Source organism: Hoplias malabaricus, chromosome 18, assembly GCF_029633855.1.
Source record: "Hoplias malabaricus isolate fHopMal1 chromosome 18, fHopMal1.hap1, whole genome shotgun sequence".
Lineage (NCBI taxonomy): Eukaryota > Metazoa > Chordata > Actinopteri > Characiformes > Erythrinidae > Hoplias > Hoplias malabaricus.
The window spans coordinates 9,386,131-9,408,386 of NC_089817.1; the positions used below are offsets into that span (position 1 = coordinate 9,386,131).

Here is a 22,256-nt window from a genome sequence, read left to right on the forward strand (position 1 = left end):
AAACAAAAAGTGTGTGTACATGTGCTGGAGTGAATGGGAACTGTTCCTACTGAGCGGAGGGATCCAGTAGCTGTTTTGCAATAATACCTTTAGTAAACGAGCGCTTATGTTACGTCACAGCCCGGGGTTTCCATCCATCTCAGAGAGAGAGAGAGAGAGTGTTTGTGTGTGTGAGAGAGAGAGAGAGAGAGAGAGAGAGAGAGAGAGAGAGTTTGTGAGAGAGAGAGAGAGCGAGAGAGAGCTTGTGTGAGTGAGAGAGAGAGAGCTTGTGTGAGTGAGAGAGAGAGAGCTTGTGTGTGTGTGAGTGAGAGAGAGCTTGTGTGTGAGTGAGAGAGAGAGAGCTCATCATGGCGGCGGCCGGCTGTTGTGAGACCCGCGGCTGAAATGCCCACTCGTTTTTCACATTATTTTTGCTCTCGGATACGGACAAGTATTTTGAATATCAGTTTTTGTCTTGGGACTCGGGAGCTTATGAGATAAACGGACACAACCCTTGGCTTGAACTGCATTTTTTTAAACGGGCTGCTCTCAAACTGAGAGCTGCTAATGTTAGCCAACGATAACCGACTAAAATAATAAGAAAGAAGGGACGCGGGAGTGGGACTCGCAGCCTCGGAGCAGGTAACAACAACAACACGAGACGACTCTGAAAACTCGGGGGTTTATACCAGTTGAAGCTGCTGGGCTCTTAGGTCGGTAACCGGCGAGTACTGCGCTATTGTGGCTCGTTATTTTTGGGATGAAAACAGCGGCTGAGCGCCGTAAAGCCGATCAACTCGGAGAGGTCGCACTAAAAGTAAATAAAGAAACTCCTCCCACGGCTCTGTAAACTTTCCCAATCTCTGCTAATACTTAATACAATATGATGCATGGTCAAAAGAAAATCTGCTAAGTTATTCTTAACTTATTTCGAAAGAGCCTGTAGTTAGCTTCTTTTTAAATTGACCGTTCCACCTTAAATGTTGCAGCAGTTACATTCTGGCGCCGTGGGCTACACAGTGAAACGACTCCACTCTTTAAGGTGGAAAGGAGAATTCGAAAAAGAAGCTGCCAATAAGAAGCTAACTTGAGCTTCGCAGGGTTTTGGCTCGTTGCTAAAAGCTAAGTAAATTAATCTAGGTATAAAGTAGTCCAGTTTTTAAGGTAATATATTTGTAACATTAAGTAATGGTATTGTTATTGATAGTATTTTCATAGCACTTTCACTCCGTATCCCATCAATGCTCTGCGTTTAATTTTTTTTAATTTGAGGAAAAATGTTGTTTTAGCCAAACAGCTAACACGCTGCTCTCAGGACCCTCATAGAGACATGCTAAGCTGCTAACGTAGCGCTTAGCTTTTAGCGCTTAAGAGCCGAGTTTGAAATGTGCCGCGAAATGAAGCAGTTTCTTTGGTCACTTTAGCTTTCTTTTTAACGTGGACATATAACCGTGTTTAAACTTCGAGCTTCTGAATTAACCCTCCAGAACGTCTCTATCAGCGGTAACTACGAACCCCCGTGGCCGGTTTTGAGCGCGCTAAGCCCGGGGTCATTGTCCAGGAGAGTCCGCTCAAACCTGAGCTCCACACCGCTCAGGCCTAACACCAGGCCGAGCATCCACACAGTTTCGGACACATCTCACAGCTTCTGGACCCTGAGAACTGTTTCTTAGACAATTATTTGTATACACAAATGTTAATGAGAACTTTAATCAAGGGTTTATATATTTAAGTAACCTTTGTATAAAAGAGAATCCCAATTGTTATCACGTTTTTCCAACTGTTTTGTTGCTTTTTCCATCTAAGTAAATTAACATGTACTCTACGAGGAACGCATTTTATCATGAAATGCTGTGCATAGCTTGGACTTATCTCATGTATTTAACACATTAGTAGAAGAAGCAAGTCATGAGCCATACCTATAGCATCCGTCGTTCAAATCTACAGAAGGTTAGTCTCTGAAGAGGACGAGAAAAGCCACAAACCATTTAGTTTGACCATAGGGACCAATTCTTTTGCATATAATTACACTTTTAACTAAATTTTATGTGAAGCCTTTAAGATAAATTTAGGACATGTGATTGTGTTTTGTTATGACCATATAGTGGAATTATTAAAAAAAAAATCAATATTTATAAACATCCTTACATTTTCTCTTCTTACTGTATTTGTAAATTAATATACCAAAGTTTTCAGGCTCTTCTTTTGAGGGGGTTGTTGATTTCTGATGTCATAAAGGAATTAATACACACTTCATCCTATTCTACCAAAAGCAATTTATTCCAATTAACGGTGAAGTTAAAGGACAGGACAGTTTAAATGAACTGAAAGGGGATATTTTTCTTTCTTTTTTTTTAAATTTATTTATTTTATTTTCATGCTGATAGCATTTACTCTAAATGTTTAGGTTATTTTACACACTGTCAGTGAAGGTGACAGTTCATATTTTTGATGCCACTTTTATGAATTAGGACATTGTCTCATGTTTGAATAGCACATTTGGACATTCTGACCATCTTCCCTTGTCTTTCTCAGGTGAACTGCTTTTTAAGTAGAAAGCTGGACATTTGGTATATTTGAGGACATATCCAAGCACAACAGGAAACATTGGGTTTTGGAGCCACAGGCAACCATTTGAGACACAGACATGGATGGCCGCAGTGAAGATGAAAGTGTTAGCAACAGCAGTGGGGAGTCCAGGTAATGACATTATGTTGTTGTAATAAACAGGTCAATTTGGCATATTAATGTGTGCTTTATGTATACCAAGTACGTCTGTGGCTTTGAATGTTTCAGAGAACATCAATAATCTTCATATTGTGCAAATTTGACATGTGTCCAGAGCCACTCCAGAGGGCTCACCAGCTTTAAGCGTTGCTTTGTTGTATAGACATGGTTTAAAGAGAACTATATAGTTTTCTGCAGTAACCTTAGTAGTAAATTGGTAGACAAGATGAGACTTCTGGTCCTGCAAATGTGGCATATTGTTAAATTTATGTGTAGTATTAGGGATGGGCAGCATATACATAGCTTGTGAAGTTCATTAGTCTTGTTTAATTGGATTTACTGCAGGGCAGTATGTGAAATACAGTATAGAAAGTCACTGTAGTCATAATTTAACTCAAATTTAAAACTGTTTATACACAGCAATGATTTTAAATAAACATACAGAAATTATTTTTTCCTATCATTCCTGTAGTCCAGTGTTTAATTGAATTGTTTATTTAAGTAGTTTAAATGAAAGAGAAAAAAAGCAATATTTAAGAAAATATACAGCCCTGTTTCCCTCTAACATTTAGCAAATGTGTGTATTTTAGCAACTCTGATGATGAATCTGGATCGGGCTCTGGCTCCGGCTCTGGCTCCAGCTCCAGTAGCAGCAGCTCCAGTAGCAGCCAGTCAGGGAGCAGCGACTCAGGAAGTGGCTCAGACTCAGGCAGCCAATCTGAATCTGAATCGGAGAAGCCCAAGGGAAAGAATGACCAGGACAACAATCCTGTCAAGATTGATAGTTCAGAAGTAAGGAGTTTTCATCTTGATAACTGGACAACATTTAAAAAATAATAAAATAATAATTTTCATGGCAACTGTCATGACATATGATTCCTTTGCTAATTTAGTGTCACCCTCTGATAACTGATTGAATGTGGGGCCATGCAAATCTGTATTACATGTAATACCAATGTGGAAATGGTTTTTATTTTTTTAGTACAATGTACAATTCTCATGTCAATTATGTAATGTTTTAATCTGCATTAATAATAGATTATTATTAGCTGGTGCCTGGAAATTGTTGTGATTTTTAATGTAATTTCTTTATTGCTGTTTGTTCCTTTTTGTAGTTTTGGAAGTCTAACCCTAGTATCCTGGCAGTGCAAAGGTCAGCCATGCTCAGGAAACAGCAGCTCCAGCAGCAGCAGCAGCAGCAGCAGCAGCAACAACAGAGCTCCTCAAATAGTGACTCAGATGAGGTAATACCTTGCCAACAGCATCTCAAGTAATGCTGTTTCCTGTCAATTTATTTTAATTTACTTATCTAACAAAATTTGTGTCATATACTGCACCAGGCCTGTGTTGTACAGGTGGTACTAATGGTTCTCTTATATTCAGATCACAATTTTCTGCCTGAAAACACAATGTTGACTATATGGAGCCCTAGGATTTCACATCTTTTTGGAATATAAATTGCAGTAAAATACTAGAATAGCCTTAAATGTTTTGTGTATTGTCTTTAATAACTTGATTTAAAGTTCACTAATTGTATGCATTACATCGTTTTCACAAGGAGTCCTCTAGCAGTGATGACTCAGACGATGACTCGTCAAGGAAGAAAAAGAGTAAAGGGTGAGTCTTACTTTTAAGCATCAATGTTCAAGTTCTACAGGTCCTTGATATGAAGGCGTTTCAATATTTCCACTTTATAATTAAATGTTTCTTCTGTGTGTGTGATACAGGTCTTCAGACTCTGATTCTGAGTCTGAGTCTGGCTCTGGTTCAGGGAGTGACTCTTCCAATTCTTCAGCTGAGGAAGAGGAGGAGAACAGTGAAGAGTCCGTTTCAGACTATGAGCCCAGCCACAAAGTCAAAAGCAGAAAGCCACCTAACAAGTAAGTCTCTCTCACTCTTTATATATTGCTGTCCAATTAAACCATGTATGTCCGTTTTTGTCAGTTTGAACACAGGTGTCCTTCACATTGTGTGAATATTTCATGATGAATGAACCAATAGAAGATAGAAATGCTCTGAAACTTCTTGGAACAATTATTTTTACATTAACTTCCATTAAGAGTTAAGAAGGTAACTGTAAAATTACTATTTTGGGCGATACAGGTTTTTGGTTGGACAGCTACTATATATAAACTTTGTTATATTTCGAATGCTTGAACATACACTGTACATCACATCACATGGCATCACAAATAGCATAACTACTATTTACAAAACCTTTCTATTATTCTATTATCTCTAACATTTCTATTATAGGCCTGTTATATTGTTCACAAATACTGTATGCATGTATGGCCCTGCATATGGAGACTTGCATCCGTTGAATGGAGCAATATTTTATGAGAGAACATGGACACATTTCAGTGACCTGCACTAGGCGCCACTCACTTACCCTGATATCTGATATTGAGCTTGCTCCTCTAGAAAGCAAATATTTTATGGTGTCTAAAAGCATTTGTCTTTTGTCTTAGGAAATTGGTGTTTAATGTTTTTCCATGAGAAGTGCTGCAGTTTCATTTCTGTTGTAGCAGTGGTCACTCTATCTAATATCTTTGTCTCATACTTCAGGGCCAATGCCAAAAATGGAAAAAAGAGTAAGCCTGCAAAAAAGAAGCCTGCTGGATCTTCATCAGAAGATGAGGATGACTACAAGGCTATTTCAGGTCCTAGACGGCAGGCCACGGTCAATGTGAGCTACAAGGAGGATGAAGAGCTGAAAACGGACTCTGATGATCTGATGGAAGTCTGTGGGGAAGATGTGCCCCCCCCAGAGGAGGATGAGTTTGAGACGCTGGAAAGAGTGATGGCCACGAGGATAGGACGTAAAGGAGGTACATGTTTTATTTAATTTGCAGAAATTGTCTTCTGTATTTGTCGAACAAAGAGTGTACTTGAATTAGTTGTTTACTGTTTTACATGAGCAAGCACTTGTATATAAATTTTGATTGCACAAGCATGTACTAATCTTTTGTCGTCAACACCTACTTGTGCAGCCACTGGGGCCACCACCACAGTCTATGCTGTTGAAGCTGATGGGGACCCCAATGCCAACTTCAACTCAAACAAGCAGCAAGGAGAGGTGCAGTACCTGATGAAATGGAAAGGATGGTCACACATTCACAATACATGGGAGACCGATGACACGCTGAAGCTGCAGAATGTGAGAGGCATGAAAAAACTGGACAACTTCAAAAAAAAGGAGCAGGAAAGGAAGAAATGGTAAGAAATAAATTAACAGGTCTCATGAGATTTATAGTTTGTGATGGGATGCTGGGCGTCACGGTGGCGCAGCAGGTCACAGTCACGCAGCTCCAGGGACCTGGAGGTTGTGGGTTTCATTCCCGCTGCGGGTGACTGTCTGTGAGGAGTTTGATGTGTTCTCCCCGTGTCCGCTTGGGTTTCCTCTGGGTGCTCCAATTTCCTCCCACAGTCCAAAAACCCACGTTGGTAGGTGGATTGGCGACTCAAGTGTCCGAATGTGTGTGTGTTGCCCTGTGAAGGACTGGCGCCCCCTCCAGGGTGTATTCCCACCTTGTGCCCAATGATTCCATGTACGCTCTGGACCCACCGCGACCCTGAACTGGATAAGCGCTTACAGATAATGAATGGATGATGGGCTGCTTTTAATAAGTAAACACTAAAGTTCATAAAATTCATTTTTTTGCTGAATTCTTTTGTTCCATGCTGAAACAATGCCTTACAGATCTTCTATAGCTTAGTATTGGCCTGTTCTGCTCTCTTTTTAGCCAGACAGAAACCAATTTTTTTATAGACACTTAGCCTTATATGTCAATATAGCTCAACCTATATAAACCAATGTTGAAACAAACTACTATAGATGATTTATAGTTCAGCACTGGCTACTGTTGAATGACTTCATTCTTTCAATCATACAGGCTCAAAACAGCATCACCTGAGGATGTGGAATACCTCAACTGCCAGCAGGAACTCATGGATGATTTGCATTCACAGTATCAGCTTGTGGAGAGAATTATTGGTGAGGGGGCCCTTCAGCTCACTTTTGGTATTATCATGCTCTTAGATTAGTGACTATTCATGCATGCTTTGCTGTCATATGTTGCTAGGTCATTCAAACCAGAAGTCAGCTGCTGGATACCCAGACTACTTGTGCAAATGGCAAGGGCTCCCGTACTCAGAATGTAGCTGGGAAGATGGGGGGCTTATTGCTAGAAAGTTCCAGAGGTGCATAGATGACTACATGAGCCGGAACCAGTCCAAAACAATCCCCTCAAGAGATTGCAAGGTAAGAGGACTGCAGAGACCTCATTCTCTTTATGCAGCCCTGTTGCGCTGTAGTCTTATTTAATGACTTAATTCAGTTAAAGAATGTGCGATTTGCTCTTGTTCAGGTTTTAAAACAGAGGCCTCGGTTTATGCCTATGAAGAAACAGCCACATTACATTGGTGGAGATGGACTTGAGCTTAGGGACTACCAGCTGGACGGCTTGAACTGGATGGCTCATTCTTGGTGCAAGTATGTTGAGTCATATTTTTTTTGAGACTCAGTTATTGTGGATATTAGTTAATCATGATGTATATCATAATTATTGTTTGTTTTTTGATTCAGCCTATATAAACTGCCATGAATTCTGAATTCAGGAGAAGGAATTGGTTATAGAATGAAATGTAGTGAACATTGGTCTGTGTATAATAAAGAAGCAATAGAGTGACTTTCAGACTTTAATTTTAACTTGTCACATGTTTATTGACAGACGTGAATTTGAATCCTCTCTTTTATGATGTTTGAACCGTTTTGTTGTTTCCTCTTGTTTTTCTTATAGGGGCAACAGTTGTATTTTAGCTGATGAGATGGGTCTGGGGAAGACCATTCAGACAATCTCCTTTTTGAACTACTTGTTCCATGAGCATCAGCTCTATGGACCTTTCTTGTTGGTGGTGCCCTTGTCCACCCTCACGTCCTGGCAAAGGGAGATCAACCTCTGGGCCCCACAGATGAATGTGGTGGTCTACCTGGGAGATATTAACAGTAGGACCATGGTATGAAATCACAAATGCACATATTTCTCATTGTAGAACCAGCCAAAAATCATCCATATAGCATATTTTACCAGTCTACACTACTATTTAGTTTCTCAGTTGTGTATCTGTGCATTTAATTTGTAAGAAAAACTTATTTATCCTTTATTATGTCAAAAGAAAAAGACATGTTTTCCAAGCTTTCTAAAATTAATTTCTAACTAATATAATGCAATAATCTTTCAATCATACGTCTAAATTGCTTGTTTTTGCTTTTGTTTATATAGATCAGAACTCATGAGTGGATGCATCTGCAGACAAAACGACTAAAGTTTAACATCCTCCTCACTACATATGAAATTCTCCTGAAAGATAAGGTATAGTGCTGATTTTAAAATGCTAATTCAATTCTCTTCCTCACAGCTTTCACTTTTGTTTATAGTCTGGTTTCTGACTTATGTCTTATGACTTTGTGTCTTATGCTTTCAGTTTTTGTTTCCATTTGGTAAAAAAAAAGGAATTAAATAAATAAAAGCTAAACTTATGTAAGACAGGAAGCAATTATGTAGTTAACTCTATTAGATTGTTACTCAAAGTTTGGTTTAAATGGTCTAAATACTTTTTTTTTCACAGACTCCTAACTATTACTACTATTATTGCTCACCTGGGAATTTTTACATTTCATGTCAAAACTTTCTTACCTGAATTCTGCGAAGCTGCTTTGTGACAACATCAGTTGTAAAAATCACTATACAAATAAATGTGATTTGATTTACTTAAGTCAGATTGATATTGAGTAACTTCTGAGAAACTAAATCTTTATTTTATTTATTTATTTTTCAGTCATTTCTGGGTAATGTGAGCTGGGCTTTCATTGGCGTTGACGAGGCTCACAGACTGAAGAATGACGATTCGCTTTTGTATAAGACTATGATAGATTTCAGGTCCAACCACCGGCTCTTAATCACTGGAACACCTCTTCAGAACTCTCTTAAAGAACTGTGGTCTCTTCTCCACTTCATTATGCCAGAGAAGTATGAAACATTTACATTAGTGCTGCTTTTGACTTACTAATATAGTTGTAAATGAGTGTACCATAGTAGTATTGAGTTCCTAATTCAAAGACCAATTTCATATTTAAGTTGTGGTCTGTTGCTGATGTTATCCTATGAGTGTTGGTAAAATCAACACATCAATTAATTTTAAGCATTTATTCTCAGGTTTCACTCATGGGAGCTGTTTGAGGAAGAGCATGGAAAAGGAAGAGATTCAGGATATACCAGCCTGCACAAAGAGTTGGAGCCATTCCTGCTTCGTAGGGTCAAAAAGGATGTGGAGAAGTCGCTGCCTGCGAAGGTGGAGCAGATCCTCAGGGTGGAGATGAGTGCCATGCAGAAACAGTACTATAAGTAAGACATTCATCACTTGCATTTACCAAATTATTGGAAAGACCCTGATACTAGATGATTTAATTTATTTAAAAATGGTTAACTCCTTTTGTTTGTAACCTGAAAATAGGTTAGGCAGATATATGTACAGGTTTGGTCTAGATTACGCATACGATAAATATTACTTGATTCAGTTGTTGAGCTGTCTTATTATTACAATAACTGGATTAAATCTGCTCTCATAGATGGATCTTGACAAGAAACTACAAGGCCCTGAGTAAAGGCATGAAAGGAAGCACATCAGGGTTCCTCAACATCATGATGGAACTGAAGAAGTGCTGTAACCACTGCTACCTCATCAAGCCACCTGAGGACAATGAATTCTACAACAAAGCTGAGGCCTTGCAGGTTGGAATTAGACCCAGTCTGCTATGTTATATATTAGAACTGTAAAGTTGTTTAAGAAAAGTACTGCTATGATTGTACTATTTTTTAGCATGAGGAAATTATTCATTTTAAGAATACAGGCAACTGAAACAGTTTCAGTCACTGGTTCAGTTAGCTAAATTAAAGCTGGCATATAGGTTGGTGGCAGAATGTTAATTGAATATATCCACACCTTTCAACAGCACTTGATACGCAGCAGTGGGAAGCTGGTCCTGTTGGATAAACTGCTGGTACGGCTAAAGGAACGTGGACACCGTGTGCTCATCTTTTCCCAGATGGTCCGGATGCTGGACATCCTGGCTGAATACCTGAAGTGCCGGCAGTTCCTGTTTCAGGCAAGAAGCATTTTTATGTCATTGTTGCTTTAGTGTTCAGCATAAATATTAGTGAAAAATCTTAATGATTAGGCTGATTGTGTTTTCTTTTTGCAGAGATTGGATGGCTCCATCAAGGGCGAGATGAGGAAACAAGCCTTGGATCATTTCAATGCAGAAGGGTCAGAGGTAAGTGTAGAAAATGCTTTATTGTATCATGTGCTATGCCAAAAGGTTGATGCAAAACAGATTGCAGGTTTTAATAACATGAACGTTTGATTTTTCAGGATTTTTGCTTTCTTTTGTCCACACGAGCGGGTGGCCTAGGCATTAACTTGGCCTCTGCAGATACTGTGGTCATATTTGACTCTGACTGGAACCCCCAGAATGACCTGCAGGCTCAGGCCAGGGCTCACAGGATTGGGCAAAAACGACAGGTGAACCATAAGCTTATTTATAAGATGACCTGTAAATGTAATTCTTAATCCAGAATTGTCTCCTGCCAAATATTAGATTATATGGTACATAATGACAAGATTTTTTTATGGCAGCTGTTATGTGCCATTTTCATGGCCCTCTGCTACCTTTTTATGAGATCCCTTAAACAACCTCTATGCTTGTTTTCAGCTTCTTGTTAATTTCCATTTTTCTTTTTGTTCCCCCTCCATTTTAGGTAAACATCTACCGTCTGGTGACCAAGGGGTCTGTGGAGGAAGACATTATTGAGAGAGCCAAGAAGAAGATGGTGCTGGACCACCTCGTGATTCAGAGAATGGACACAACTGGAAAGACTGTCCTCCATACTGGTGCTGCCCCATCCAGGTATTTGTATATTGTGTTTATACTTGTGACTTGTTATAGTTCAACCATTTTACTGGTTGAAAATACATTTTGCACTTTGTTTGATGTTGAGATTTTTTATATTTGATTAATTTTTATATATATATATATATATATGTGTGTGTACGTATATATGTGTGTATTTTATTTATTTATTAATTTTTATATATATATATATTTTTTATTATTTCTTTTATTTTTTTTAACACTTTATAAGTAGTTCAACCCCTTTCAACAAAGAGGAGCTCTCTGCTATTCTGAAGTTTGGTGCTGAAGAACTCTTTAAGGAGCCAGAAGGAGAGGAACAGGAGCCTCAGGTGTGTTGATGTGCCTGCCATCTAACATTTTTTATGTAGTGTATCATATTTAATATGCTTTTGCACCATAACTCTTGAATCATTGTCTTAGCCCTTCGTGTTAATGTCACCTACATTTTAAATTGTTTATTTGATGCTATAGGAAATGGATATTGATGAAATTCTAAAGAGAGCAGAAACCAGGGAAAACGACCCTGGCCCATCGACTGTTGGAGAAGAACTTCTCTCTCAGTTCAAGGTATGTTATTGCCAGCTTTTTGTCTAATACTTGTACTAAATATTAGAATATTTGATTTCTGACTTTTGATTATTTATTTTATTTATTTATTTTTTTAACTGAGACTTACTTACCTACCCATTTATGATACCAGTTATCTTGGTCAACTGACATTTCTTTGGTTGGAAAAAGAGGATCTAGCAAAACTTAGTTTACCAATGTTTGTTATAACAGACAATAGATTTGAGGCTGTAATAATGTGTATGGTTACATGGTTGCATTTTTGCTGATCAGTTCTTTTACCTCCACCAGGTGGCAAATTTCTCTATGATGGAAGAGGAAGAAATTGACATGGACACAGATAGCAACCAGAGGAACTGGGATGACATCATACCAGAAGAGCAGCGGCGGAGAATGGAGGAAGAAGAGAGGCAAAAAGAGTTGGCAGAGATCTACCTGCTGCCCCGCATGAGGAAGTGTGCAAAACAGGTTAGAGGAAAGCTGCATACGGCAAATGCTAAACGTAAATTAATTAACAGATCTAGTACAAAACAATTAGTATTTAAAACATTTAATAAGAGTAACTAATATTCTTAGCTTTTGTTTGAATGGATAGAAATCAGTATTAGTTTTATAGTTATACTGATATTTTGCATGTCATATAAATATTTCTTATGTTTTTGTGTATTGGCATGCAATACCTGTACGTGCTGTAACTTTGTTCTGGTCATGTTTCCAGATAAGCTTTAATGGAAGTGAGGGGAGACGAAGTCGGAACAGAAGATATTCTGGCTCAGACAGTGACTCTGCATCAGATCGAAAGCGGCCTAAGAAGCGAGGTAGACCTCGAACGATTCCACGAGAGAATATCAAGGGCTTCAGTGATGCTGAAATACGGAGGTAATTCACATTTTCACAAATAACTCAGATACTATTGTCTCATATCAGGTACATGATATGAGAATATAATATCTTGATTATTTTAAATGGTCTATTTGTATATGCCTTGTTTGATTGCATCTTTTTCTTGTATGAATAGGTTTATCAAGAGCTATAAGAAATTTGGTGGTCCTTTGGAAAGGTAAATGTTTGAGGGTTTTTTTGGGGGTGGGGTGAGATTTCTGCAGAAATTTCTCTTCAAAGTTGCTAATTTTGCTCACTGTATTTAACAGACTGGATGCTATTGCTCGGGATGCTGAGCTGGTGGATAAATCTGAGCATGACTTAAGGCGCCTGGCTGAGACTGTGCATAATGGCTGTGTTAAAACTCTGAGAGAAAACCCTTGTGGACCAGAGAAGACCTCAGGCGAGTAGCCTGTACCTTCCACTGCATGCACAATATTGCCAAAAATATTTACTCACCCATCCAAATAATTGAATTCGGACTTTCCAATCACTTCCATAGTCGAAGGTGTTATTAAACCAAGCACCTAAGCAAACGGACTGTGTAGCATGAGGTCGCTACAGACCTCCAAACTTCACGTGGCTCGCAGATTAGCCCAAGAACCGTGCGTAGAGAGCTTCATGGAATGGGTTTCCATGATGAGCAGCTTCATTCAACCTTAGGTTGAATGGCCAGTGGTAGCCTAATGGTTAGAGAAGAGGGCTTAGGATAGAAATTACACGAGCGATAGGAAGAACAGCACTGTCCTCCTCCATGGCTGAAGTGCCTTTTGAGCAATGCACCGAACCCACAACTACTCCCTGCCCGCCACTCTGGGTCTGTGTTCAGAGTCCCGTGTGTGTGTTCACTGCCACGGATGGGTTAAATGCAGAAGACACGTTTAGGTGTACAATGACAAATTATTGCACGTTAAACTATTAAATATTAAACATGAAGTGCAATGCAAAATGTTGGATGCAGATATCTAAAGCATGCCACCACTGGACTCTAGAGCAGTGGAAACGTGTTCTCTGGAGTAACAAATTACAATTCTCCTTCTGGCAGTCAGATAAATGAGTCTAGGTTTGACAGTTGCCAGAAGAACTACCTGCATTGCACCAAGTGTAAACTTGGGTGGCGGGGGAGATTATGGTGTGGGGTTGTTACTCAGGATTTAGAACTGAACTCTTTGTTGAAGTGAAAGAAACTTTTAATGCTTCAGCATACCAAGAAATTTTGCTCCTACATGCTCCCTACTTTGTGAGAATAGTGTGGGGGTGGCCAATTCCTGTTCCACCAGTGCACAAAGCAAGGCCCATAAAGACAGGGATGAGCGTGTTTGGTGTGGTAAATCTTGAGCACCTGCACAGAGCCCTGACCTCAACCCGATTAGAACACATTTGAGATAAATAAGAGCAGAGACTCTGGGCCAGGTCTTCTCATCCAACATCATTGTCTGACCTCACAAATGCTCTTCTAGGATAATGGTCAAAATTTCCCAGAAAACACACCCCTATACCTAGCTGTTATAGCTCCAAAGGGTAGGCCAACATTGTATTAAAACCTATGGATTAAGAATGGGATGTCACTCCAATTCATATGCGTGCAAAGGCAGACGAGTTAATACTTCTGGCAATATAGTGTACATTGTATAATATTCAAGTAGACTTAATAGTTTTATATTTGTTTTTTTATATAAACTGAGGTTTTGCTTGCAGAAGGAAATGGCTTTTTGTGGAGTTTAACGCAATCCTCTTCCCCCCTCGATGTATTTTAGGGGGCAGACGAGGCAAGGTGAAAGGACCTACTTTTAGGATCTCAGGGGTGCAGGTCAATGCTAAACTTGTAATCTCCCATGAAGAGGAACTGGCTCCACTCCATAAGGCAATTCCTGCTGATCCAGAGGAGAGGAAGAGGTATTAAGCTTGATACATTTCTTCCAAATGTTCTTTCTTCTTACTATGCCTTGAGATACCCTTCTTGTTTCACACATTTCACACTTGTTTAAACTTAATAATATAAATTGTTGTTATATCATTTGAGATTTTCATTTCTATTATTCTTTTTCTTTTGAGGTATACCCTTCCTTGCCATGCAAAGGCAGCTCATTTTGACATTGAGTGGGGCAAAGAGGATGATTCCAGCCTGCTAATTGGAATTTATGAGTACGGCTATGGGAGCTGGGAAATGATTAAGATGGACCCAGACCTCAACCTCACACACAAGGTATGACAAAGATGACTTTACAGAGATTAGCGTTTGTTTACATCAGCATTATCATTCCCGGCCAGGTACTTGAGCTGAAGTCTGATCATGAAGAATTTCCTTTTATTTTTCTTTGGTCTGACCAGCTCTTACCAGACGATCCTGATAAGAAGCCACAGGCCAAACAGCTCCAAACAAGAGCTGACTACCTTATCAAATTACTTAGCAAGGATCTTGCCAAGAAGGAGGCCCAACGGCAAACAGGCATGGTAAGAATCACTTTCAACTGTGAAGCCCAATTATATACCCAATTATCTTAACCATGGAATTCATCGTAACGTTTTTTGGTTTGTAGTCGTTATATACCCACAGATATTGTTTAGTGTGTTCAGTCCATACGTCTGTACTGATGTGTACCTTTTTGTTTAGATTTGTCACTATTTTATTTAATTTTTTTTCCAGATCGTGCCGTTTAATCAGTTAAAACTCTAGTTCTGGAGATTTGTACCCTAGCTTAGCTCTAGTTCCCCAATGTGTAATATTTAGATACATTTGAAGGCCTTGGTTAACTGCATCATAAGTGTTAATTTATGGATATAATTAAATGTTGCGGTATGTAATGTCAGTTTTTATTTATGTATCAGCTTACACCAGTTTCTTATAACTGCCCACTTACAACAAGGTATATAAGCATATCCTTTTAATATTTATGTTTATGATACTACATGCATAATAGGGGGACACTCTTGTGACCTATTTGTCAGTCTGTTGTGCAGTAGTTATTAAAAAGTGGTCTTGCATTAAAATGTGAGTCTAGTGGTCTTAAAATCTATTAAATATGTCCAGTTAAAGCTAAATGAAACCACCACTACAAGAAGATATGTGCTTCAGCACACAGGAAGCCACATTCCTCACCAGGGTACACTTGTGCTCTGTTATGTTCATGCAAGAGTAGCCTGACAAATGTTTAAAACACCATGTATAATAACACTCAAGTGTGTTTATCTGTAATTATCATTGTTGTAAATACATGCTGTAGTCTTGTTTGGTTAAAATCAATGCTTTTTTTTCCCCTGCAGGCAAATTCACGAAAGAGGAAGCCACGGGGTAAAAAGAACAAAGCTGTGAAACCGAAGGTAGAAGAGGTGCCCAACAGTCTGTCCTCTGCTCCTCCCTCAGAGAAGAGCTCTGAGGATGAGGAAGACAAGGAAGAAGAAAAGGTTTGTGTGGCTGAAATGCACAGCTGTAAATGTGTTGCTTTTCTGAGGGGCAGAAATAGACCAGTTAATTCTTATGTACAAAACCCTCTTTCGGTTGTGATGTTGTTCAAAATGTAATAAAACATACAATATGCAGATGCCTTGGAGCACAAGTACAGAGACAATATTTCAAATACTGAACTAGGATTATTTATTTATTTATTTATTTTTATGCCAGAAAAGTTGGGATGGTGCAAATCTGGTAAAGTAATGTAATGGTATCTTTAAAAATAAATAATTAAAACACAACAAAACAGTTAATTTGCAACACTTGTTAAGTGATTGAGTTTAAAAAGGGTATCTCAGGGATGAGTCTTTTAGAAATAAATAACACTCTATGAAAGACTACATAAACAGATTCAAGATTAATGTTTCTCAACATAAAATAGTAAATAACATAGGGATTTCATCCATGGCCTGTAATGGCAAAAGATTGAAAGGTTTTTATGTGCTATGTGACAAGACACCCCCCCCCACACACACACACAAAAAAAAAAAAAAGCTCGTCACTGCAACCACAAGTTAAAATTAAGTCTCTGTTATGCAAAACGAAACAATATATGAACAGGATCAAGAAATATAGCCACCCCTCTGGGTCTAATTTAATGGTCTGAGTTAAATGATGGACAGGAACGGCTCCAGTTTGTGAACTAAATTTGGAATTTTCAGCACGTTTCCAAGGACATAAACTGGTTCGCGAACCAAAAAATTAGTTCCAAGCTGGAACCAAAGAAGTGTGAGAGTTTTTCAGTGCAAAATGTGTCTTCGTCCGTGGGGTTGTCAAGGTTCAGAAACTGAAGAAAGAGCTCAGAGCCTCAAATGCAGCATTATCACCCAATGGAGCTGGATGGAGTCATTTACCAATTTTCATATAAATAAATAATAGGAAATAAGACAAGAACATGCTCCGTTTGTGTGTGTTTCTGGGGCTATGTTTGGCGGAACACACATTGGCCTGAGCCATGGCTTGCCATTGGTTGCCTAGTCTTTTTTTTTTCACAGCTAAATTCACATTGTTAGGTTCTTCACTTTAAAAGGCCATGCATTTCTTGTAATTTTTCTTGTCTCACCTTTACACTGTCCCCCAACAGGAAGTGCCCACTACAAAGCCAGTAGCTGCAAGAAAGGGGCGGGCTTCCGATCGAATGGTGAAGGAGGAGGAAGAGGAGGAGGACCAGGAGGAGGAGGAGGAGGAGGACCAGGAACAGGAGCCAGAAATCCATGTCAAAGAGCCAGAGGAGAAGGAGACGAAAGAGAGAGAAGTAAAGAAAGAGGTTAAAAAGGAGAAAAAGGAGGAAGGCAAAGAGAGCAAAGAAAGAAAAGAGCCAAAGGAGAAAAAAGAGACCAAGCCTGTGGAGCCAGTGCACAAAGTGGATGAGTCTGTTCAAGAGAAGGTTAGATGGGAAAAATGTTTGATAGCACTCTAACTGCTGAATGTGGTAAAATTAATATTAAGTAGTAAAATTATTATGTTGTAATAATTTCTTTTAAGCCAATATTGAATCTAAAAAGTTAACTTTTTCCAGACTGCTCTGTATAATTATTGATTCTTTTTCTGTCTCAGTCTCTAGAGCTGAAAGCTGAAGTTCGAGAGAAGATCAAGAAGGCTGACACTCCAGTCCACATCACTGCAGGGGGAGAGACTGTTCCAGTCTCTGAGGAATCTGAGGAACTTGACCAGAAGACATTCAGTGTGGTAAGTGTACTAACCTTTTGGTGTGATAACTGATTTGAAGGAGTTCATTACTTTGTTTGCCATGCATTAGCAAAACAAAAAGTGAAAATAGCTGAAAGAGGAGCCATGGCCAGTATATACAAATGAAATGTCTTTATGTAAACATACAATGTCTGTAGCATTTAAAAAAGTGCTTATTTTGGAGTTGCAGTTTTAATTCACATGTATTTAACAGTGTAAGGAGCGCATGCGGCCAGTGAAGGCAGCTTTAAAGCAACTGGATCGTCCAGAAAAAGGTCTTTCGGAGCGTGAGCAGCTGGAGCACACTCGCCAGTGCCTGATCAAAATCGGAGACCATATCACAGACTGTCTAAAAGAGTACACCAACCCTGAACAGATCAAGCAGTGGAGAAAGTATGTATTGTTTGTCAAACGTCCTTAGTTTAATGTGCAGTATTCACTGATCTTGCAAAACTAACATTTCTCCCACACCTGTCACAGAAATCTTTGGATATTTGTTTCCAAATTCACGGAATTTGATGCAAGAAAGCTACATAAATTGTATAAGCATGCAATCAAGAAAAGACAAGAAAGCGCTCAGGTATTGGCAGTATATACATTTTTTAATTAAATGTTCTTTTTGAATTTCTGTTACTGAATTGCAAAAAAGAGCCATATGCTTCTCTATGTGGTGAAATGTTGGTTTTTACATTTTGTTGTTTTCCATTTCAGACAGCGGACCAGAACACTATCACTGTAAATACACAATCATTTAAACACACAGGTATGTTCTTTTTTTTTAATGTATATTTATATTATATAAACTTATGAGGGTATATATAAATGAATTAGTGCCAAGACTTAATACACTAGTTGTACAAATGCTGATTGTGAACTAAATAATCTGGGGCACACTACTAACAGGCACAACTTGTATGGAAATTTTCTCATAAATGCACATTACCCCCATACATCATTCCTCAACAGTGCATTAAAGCTTTACTGTTAAAATTTAACATTGGATGTGTTAATCTTAATTTCACAACTGTAATGTGAACAAGGGTCAATTTAAAACACACCTTACGCATTTAATCAGGAAAACTTAAAGTACAGCAAAATCCTGGATATTAGACAACCCAGAGAAAATAAACACAAAATCACCTGCTGGCTGCTCGTTACCAATAGAAAGGTGACTCATCTGGATGAAGTGCTTTCTTCCACAGTCACTCTTGTAAAGTGTTACTGTTTAGGGGCAGTGTGCGTTTGTGAGAAAATCTTGACATCAATCTTGCCAAGGTCACGTGATTCACAAATGGTGTTTGTAGAATTGTTTGCTAATCATGACATGGAAATATTTCATTGCATTGTTTTAAATTTTTTTTGTTTGTCTTTTGTATTTATTTGCATACTTGTTGATTAAGTGCAATATATTAGAAAATAGCTTTGTATTTATCTTAGATGTTACAACAATAACGTTCTTTTTCATATAGTGCACAGTTTTGTGTTTTCTGCAAATAGTTTCATATTAACATTTTTTTATTAATTTGGGAATTTGTGAAGCACTAAATGAGTTCAATAAGTATGTTTCATATTCTCATTCTCGTGTACAGGACCAGGGCAAGGTTTGGACCTTAACTGAGTTTAGAAGTGTGCTAAGCTTTAAACTGTACTTTTTTCTCTCTACTCAGACATTGAGAGGTTAAAGGAGAACCAGCAGGATGAGAGCAGCAGAGACAGCTACAGCTCAGACCGGCACCACTCTGCCTCTCGCAGCCACGAGCAGAGTAAAGAACGCCAGTCCAGTGATTCATACAGGAAGAGCTCGGACAGCAGGAAGAGGCCATACCCCTCCTTTAGTAATGGCAAAGACCACAGGGAGAGAGAGCGAGACCACTACAGAGAATGCCAGGACAGCAGGTCAGAAATAGGCAGCAGCCACAGTATTTTGGGCAGATGACAATAGCAAGGATCTTCCGATACCAATACATTCATTTTGATAAATTGTAAAAAAAAAAAAAAAAAAAGCACTTCTGTAAGCATTATGCAGAAATATTTAGCACAGTATGTATAAAAAATATTTTAGCACTGTTGTCCCACACCACTCACATGGTGTTATTGTGAAGTACAAACATCATATTTTGATTTGAAATGTCAAATCTAAAGAGCTGTCTGGATGTTCATTTTAAAACAAATCCTTCTTCCAGTTGCTACCAGTATTTCCATAAGTCATGTCATCATTATTCTTCCTTAATGTGATTCAAGATTAACTGTAGTGTTATATTTGGTGTTTGTCCTTCCTGTTTCAGTGAAAGAATTAGCAAATAATTGTTTTTGCTTTACAGGTGATGTGGTTAGTTTCAATTCACATTAAACCATTGCCGCTATCATGCTTTGGCCACTGTTTCAATATCACATAAGTCTGCAGTATTTAGAAATGTGCCTTTTCTGTGTGATATATAAATACTTAAGTTTGTTGCTTCACTTTTCCATATGCCCATAGATATTACAGCGACAGCAAGCATAGGAAGCTAGACGATCATCGGTCAAGTCGAGACCACTGGTCAGACAGCAGCTCTAAGGATCGTCTACACTCTGAGCACCGATCCCATCAGGACCACAGATCACACTCTGAACATCGCTCTAGTTCTGACTACAGTCACCACAAACCCTCTCGGGACTACCGCTACCACTCAGACTGGCAAATGGAGCACAGGGCCTCTGGTAGTGGGCCTCGTTCTCCAAGAGACCAACGATCACCTTACGACTCGCGCTCGCCCATGGGCCACCGCTCGCCCTTTGAGTATTCCTCTGACCACAAGAGCACGCCCGAGCAGGTCTGGAGTAGTCGGAAGACATAACGCCCGCTGCCTGGCTCCCCCTCAATCAGCCATAGACACAACACAAATGCAGGAAATGCCTTATAGGACTATTGGCCGCTGTACTGCACACTGGGCTTTTCTTGAGGCCCTGTGCTCTCCTCTCTTCTATTGTTCTCCAGGCTGACTTTGACTGGGGAGTGAACGCAAATTGCATATTTTTGTATTTAAGAGTCTCGTTGCACCGTTTCATAGGTGCAGCAGTGTAAGTTTTTTTTTTTTATTATTATTATAATTATTATTATTTTTATAAATTGACTACTTTCTCTCCCTTTTTTGGATTACAAAAGTAAAATTCCGGTGTGCTTATGTTCCACCACCACTTGCAACACTGGATCCTGGCATTGGACCTATCTGCAGACCTTGACTTATTTAAGAAAAATGTTTGAACAGAAGAAACTAGGATCATATAATGGCTCTATATCATGCTTAGAGAGTCTCTCTTCAAAGCAGTGTGAAGGACTGGGATTCACCTTCCAAAGTACCTCGTTTACAATGTTTTCATGTGACCACCCTGCCGAATTTTTTTTTTTTTTTTTTTTTCCTCTCCTCCATTATGCTTGAATTATTTAATTCTCTCAGCTGTAAAATAATCTGGATTCTGTTTTGTGAGCTTATGAAATGTCCCTTTCATAAACTGTACTACTGTAAATTATTGTATAAAAGTAAATCAAATGGGCTTTTTCTTCTCAGGCTTTTTTTCTTTGAACAATATGTTCCCTTTCCCCATCAACTCAGGCTTTTTTTTGTCAGTTGTGTTGATGTAACAGTTCAGTTTCTGTATGACTGTTTATCTAAATAATGCTGTGTAGAATGTAATTTTGGGAATGGGGGAACTATTCCATTTGTGTATTCCTGTAGAGGGACACACCAAGTCTCTCTCCTTTTGGTTAATTAATTTGTTAATGTGTAAATTTAGCAAAATGCCTCACATAATTAGCTACATCATGTCAATTGTGAGGGGTTGATCATAGCTAGAGGCACTTGTGACTTAATTTTTTTACACACTCACTATATATATATATATATATATATATATATATATATATATATATATATATATATATATATATATATATATATATATAAAATGTGTAGGCAATAACATGAAATGAATCTTCTATGCAGCCCAATTGTATTTCTGGTGACCGGCCCGATCAAGTCAAAAAAAATGCTGTTACAGTACACACTGTACATAGATCTCCTCTATATTTCAAATCTAATTTACACTGAATGCATGGATTTTTAAAAAAATAATTGTTTTATATAATTGTTTATAAAGTCATTAAACTCAAATCACTGTTTTCACTTGTAATCTGGCTTTTTCAAGTGAGGTTGTCTGTATAGAGTCATATTCAAAATTTGAACACCCTTGGTGAATATGTTTGAGTTTTATTGATTATTTTTGTGGGGGAAATTAATTTAATGTCCACTTTAGGGACCAACCTCAAATATGAATCTTTTGCTAATTTTAGTGCACATTTCTCTTCATTTGAATTTCAATGTAAAGACCCTACTGGACTGTTATTAATTTTAACATATTTAACTTTATATATGCTAAGTGGTGTGGTTTAAAAAAAATGTAGTTTGAGAAGTCATAGAATGACTAACACACTAACAGCTCAAGCTACTACCCTTGTATTTGAAATGACTTTGTATTCACAAATAACAATATTACTCACTATAACAGTGCACAGCTTAGCCTGTTTATTCCTGCAGTTGATTGTTGGATAGATGTTTCACTGACTATATCATATTTGATTGGCAGGGTCCAACCCATGCTGTGGTTATTTTTTTTTTTAGCAAGCCACTTGTCCTAGTCACAGAAACTTTGTTGCCATATTTCACATTTGCAGCATTTTTCTGATATGACACATTTATCCCTTTAGGGGTGCTCACAAGTGCCACCTAAATTTTTTAAAGTTCCTATCAGACCACCCTTTTATGAGGGCTATTATGCATAAGCCATTTGAGATCCATGATATTACACATGTATCTCAATAAATTAGAATATCATCAAAAAGTTTTATTTCAGTAACTCAATTTAAAAAGTGAAACCCAAATAGATTTATTACAAACAGTGATTTATTTCAAGCTTTTATTTCTTTTAATGTTGCTGATTATGGCTTAC

General features: G+C 38.4%; 1 protein-coding gene across 2 annotated transcripts; it reads left to right on the forward strand.

The window, feature by feature from the left end:
• The first annotated feature begins 270 nt into the window (after positions 1–270).
• On the forward strand, positions 271–21,131 carry chd1 (chromodomain helicase DNA binding protein 1). Of its 2 annotated transcripts, none has more exons than XM_066651103.1 (37): positions 271–621; positions 2,515–2,679; positions 3,297–3,498; positions 3,822–3,950; positions 4,265–4,323; positions 4,434–4,586; positions 5,275–5,537; positions 5,700–5,925; positions 6,603–6,703; positions 6,792–6,970; positions 7,077–7,201; positions 7,509–7,725; positions 7,992–8,081; positions 8,548–8,738; positions 8,925–9,113; positions 9,338–9,500; positions 9,722–9,874; positions 9,971–10,042; positions 10,141–10,290; positions 10,527–10,675; positions 10,911–11,010; positions 11,153–11,248; positions 11,540–11,716; positions 11,967–12,127; positions 12,267–12,308; positions 12,400–12,533; positions 13,888–14,026; positions 14,186–14,336; positions 14,462–14,584; positions 15,395–15,535; positions 16,666–16,968; positions 17,139–17,270; positions 17,485–17,663; positions 17,751–17,850; positions 17,982–18,033; positions 18,938–19,166; positions 19,750–21,131. In XM_066651103.1, the coding sequence occupies exons 2-37, from the start codon at positions 2,627–2,629 to the stop codon at positions 20,105–20,107; spliced, it is 5,481 nt and encodes a 1,826-aa protein (XP_066507200.1). In that variant the 5' UTR covers positions 271–621; positions 2,515–2,626; the 3' UTR covers positions 20,108–21,131. The 2 variants fall into 2 exon arrangements, with proteins under 2 accessions (XP_066507200.1, XP_066507202.1); XM_066651105.1 differs by having other exon boundaries at positions 10,914–11,010.
• Positions 21,132–22,256: the final 1,125 nt, after the last annotated feature.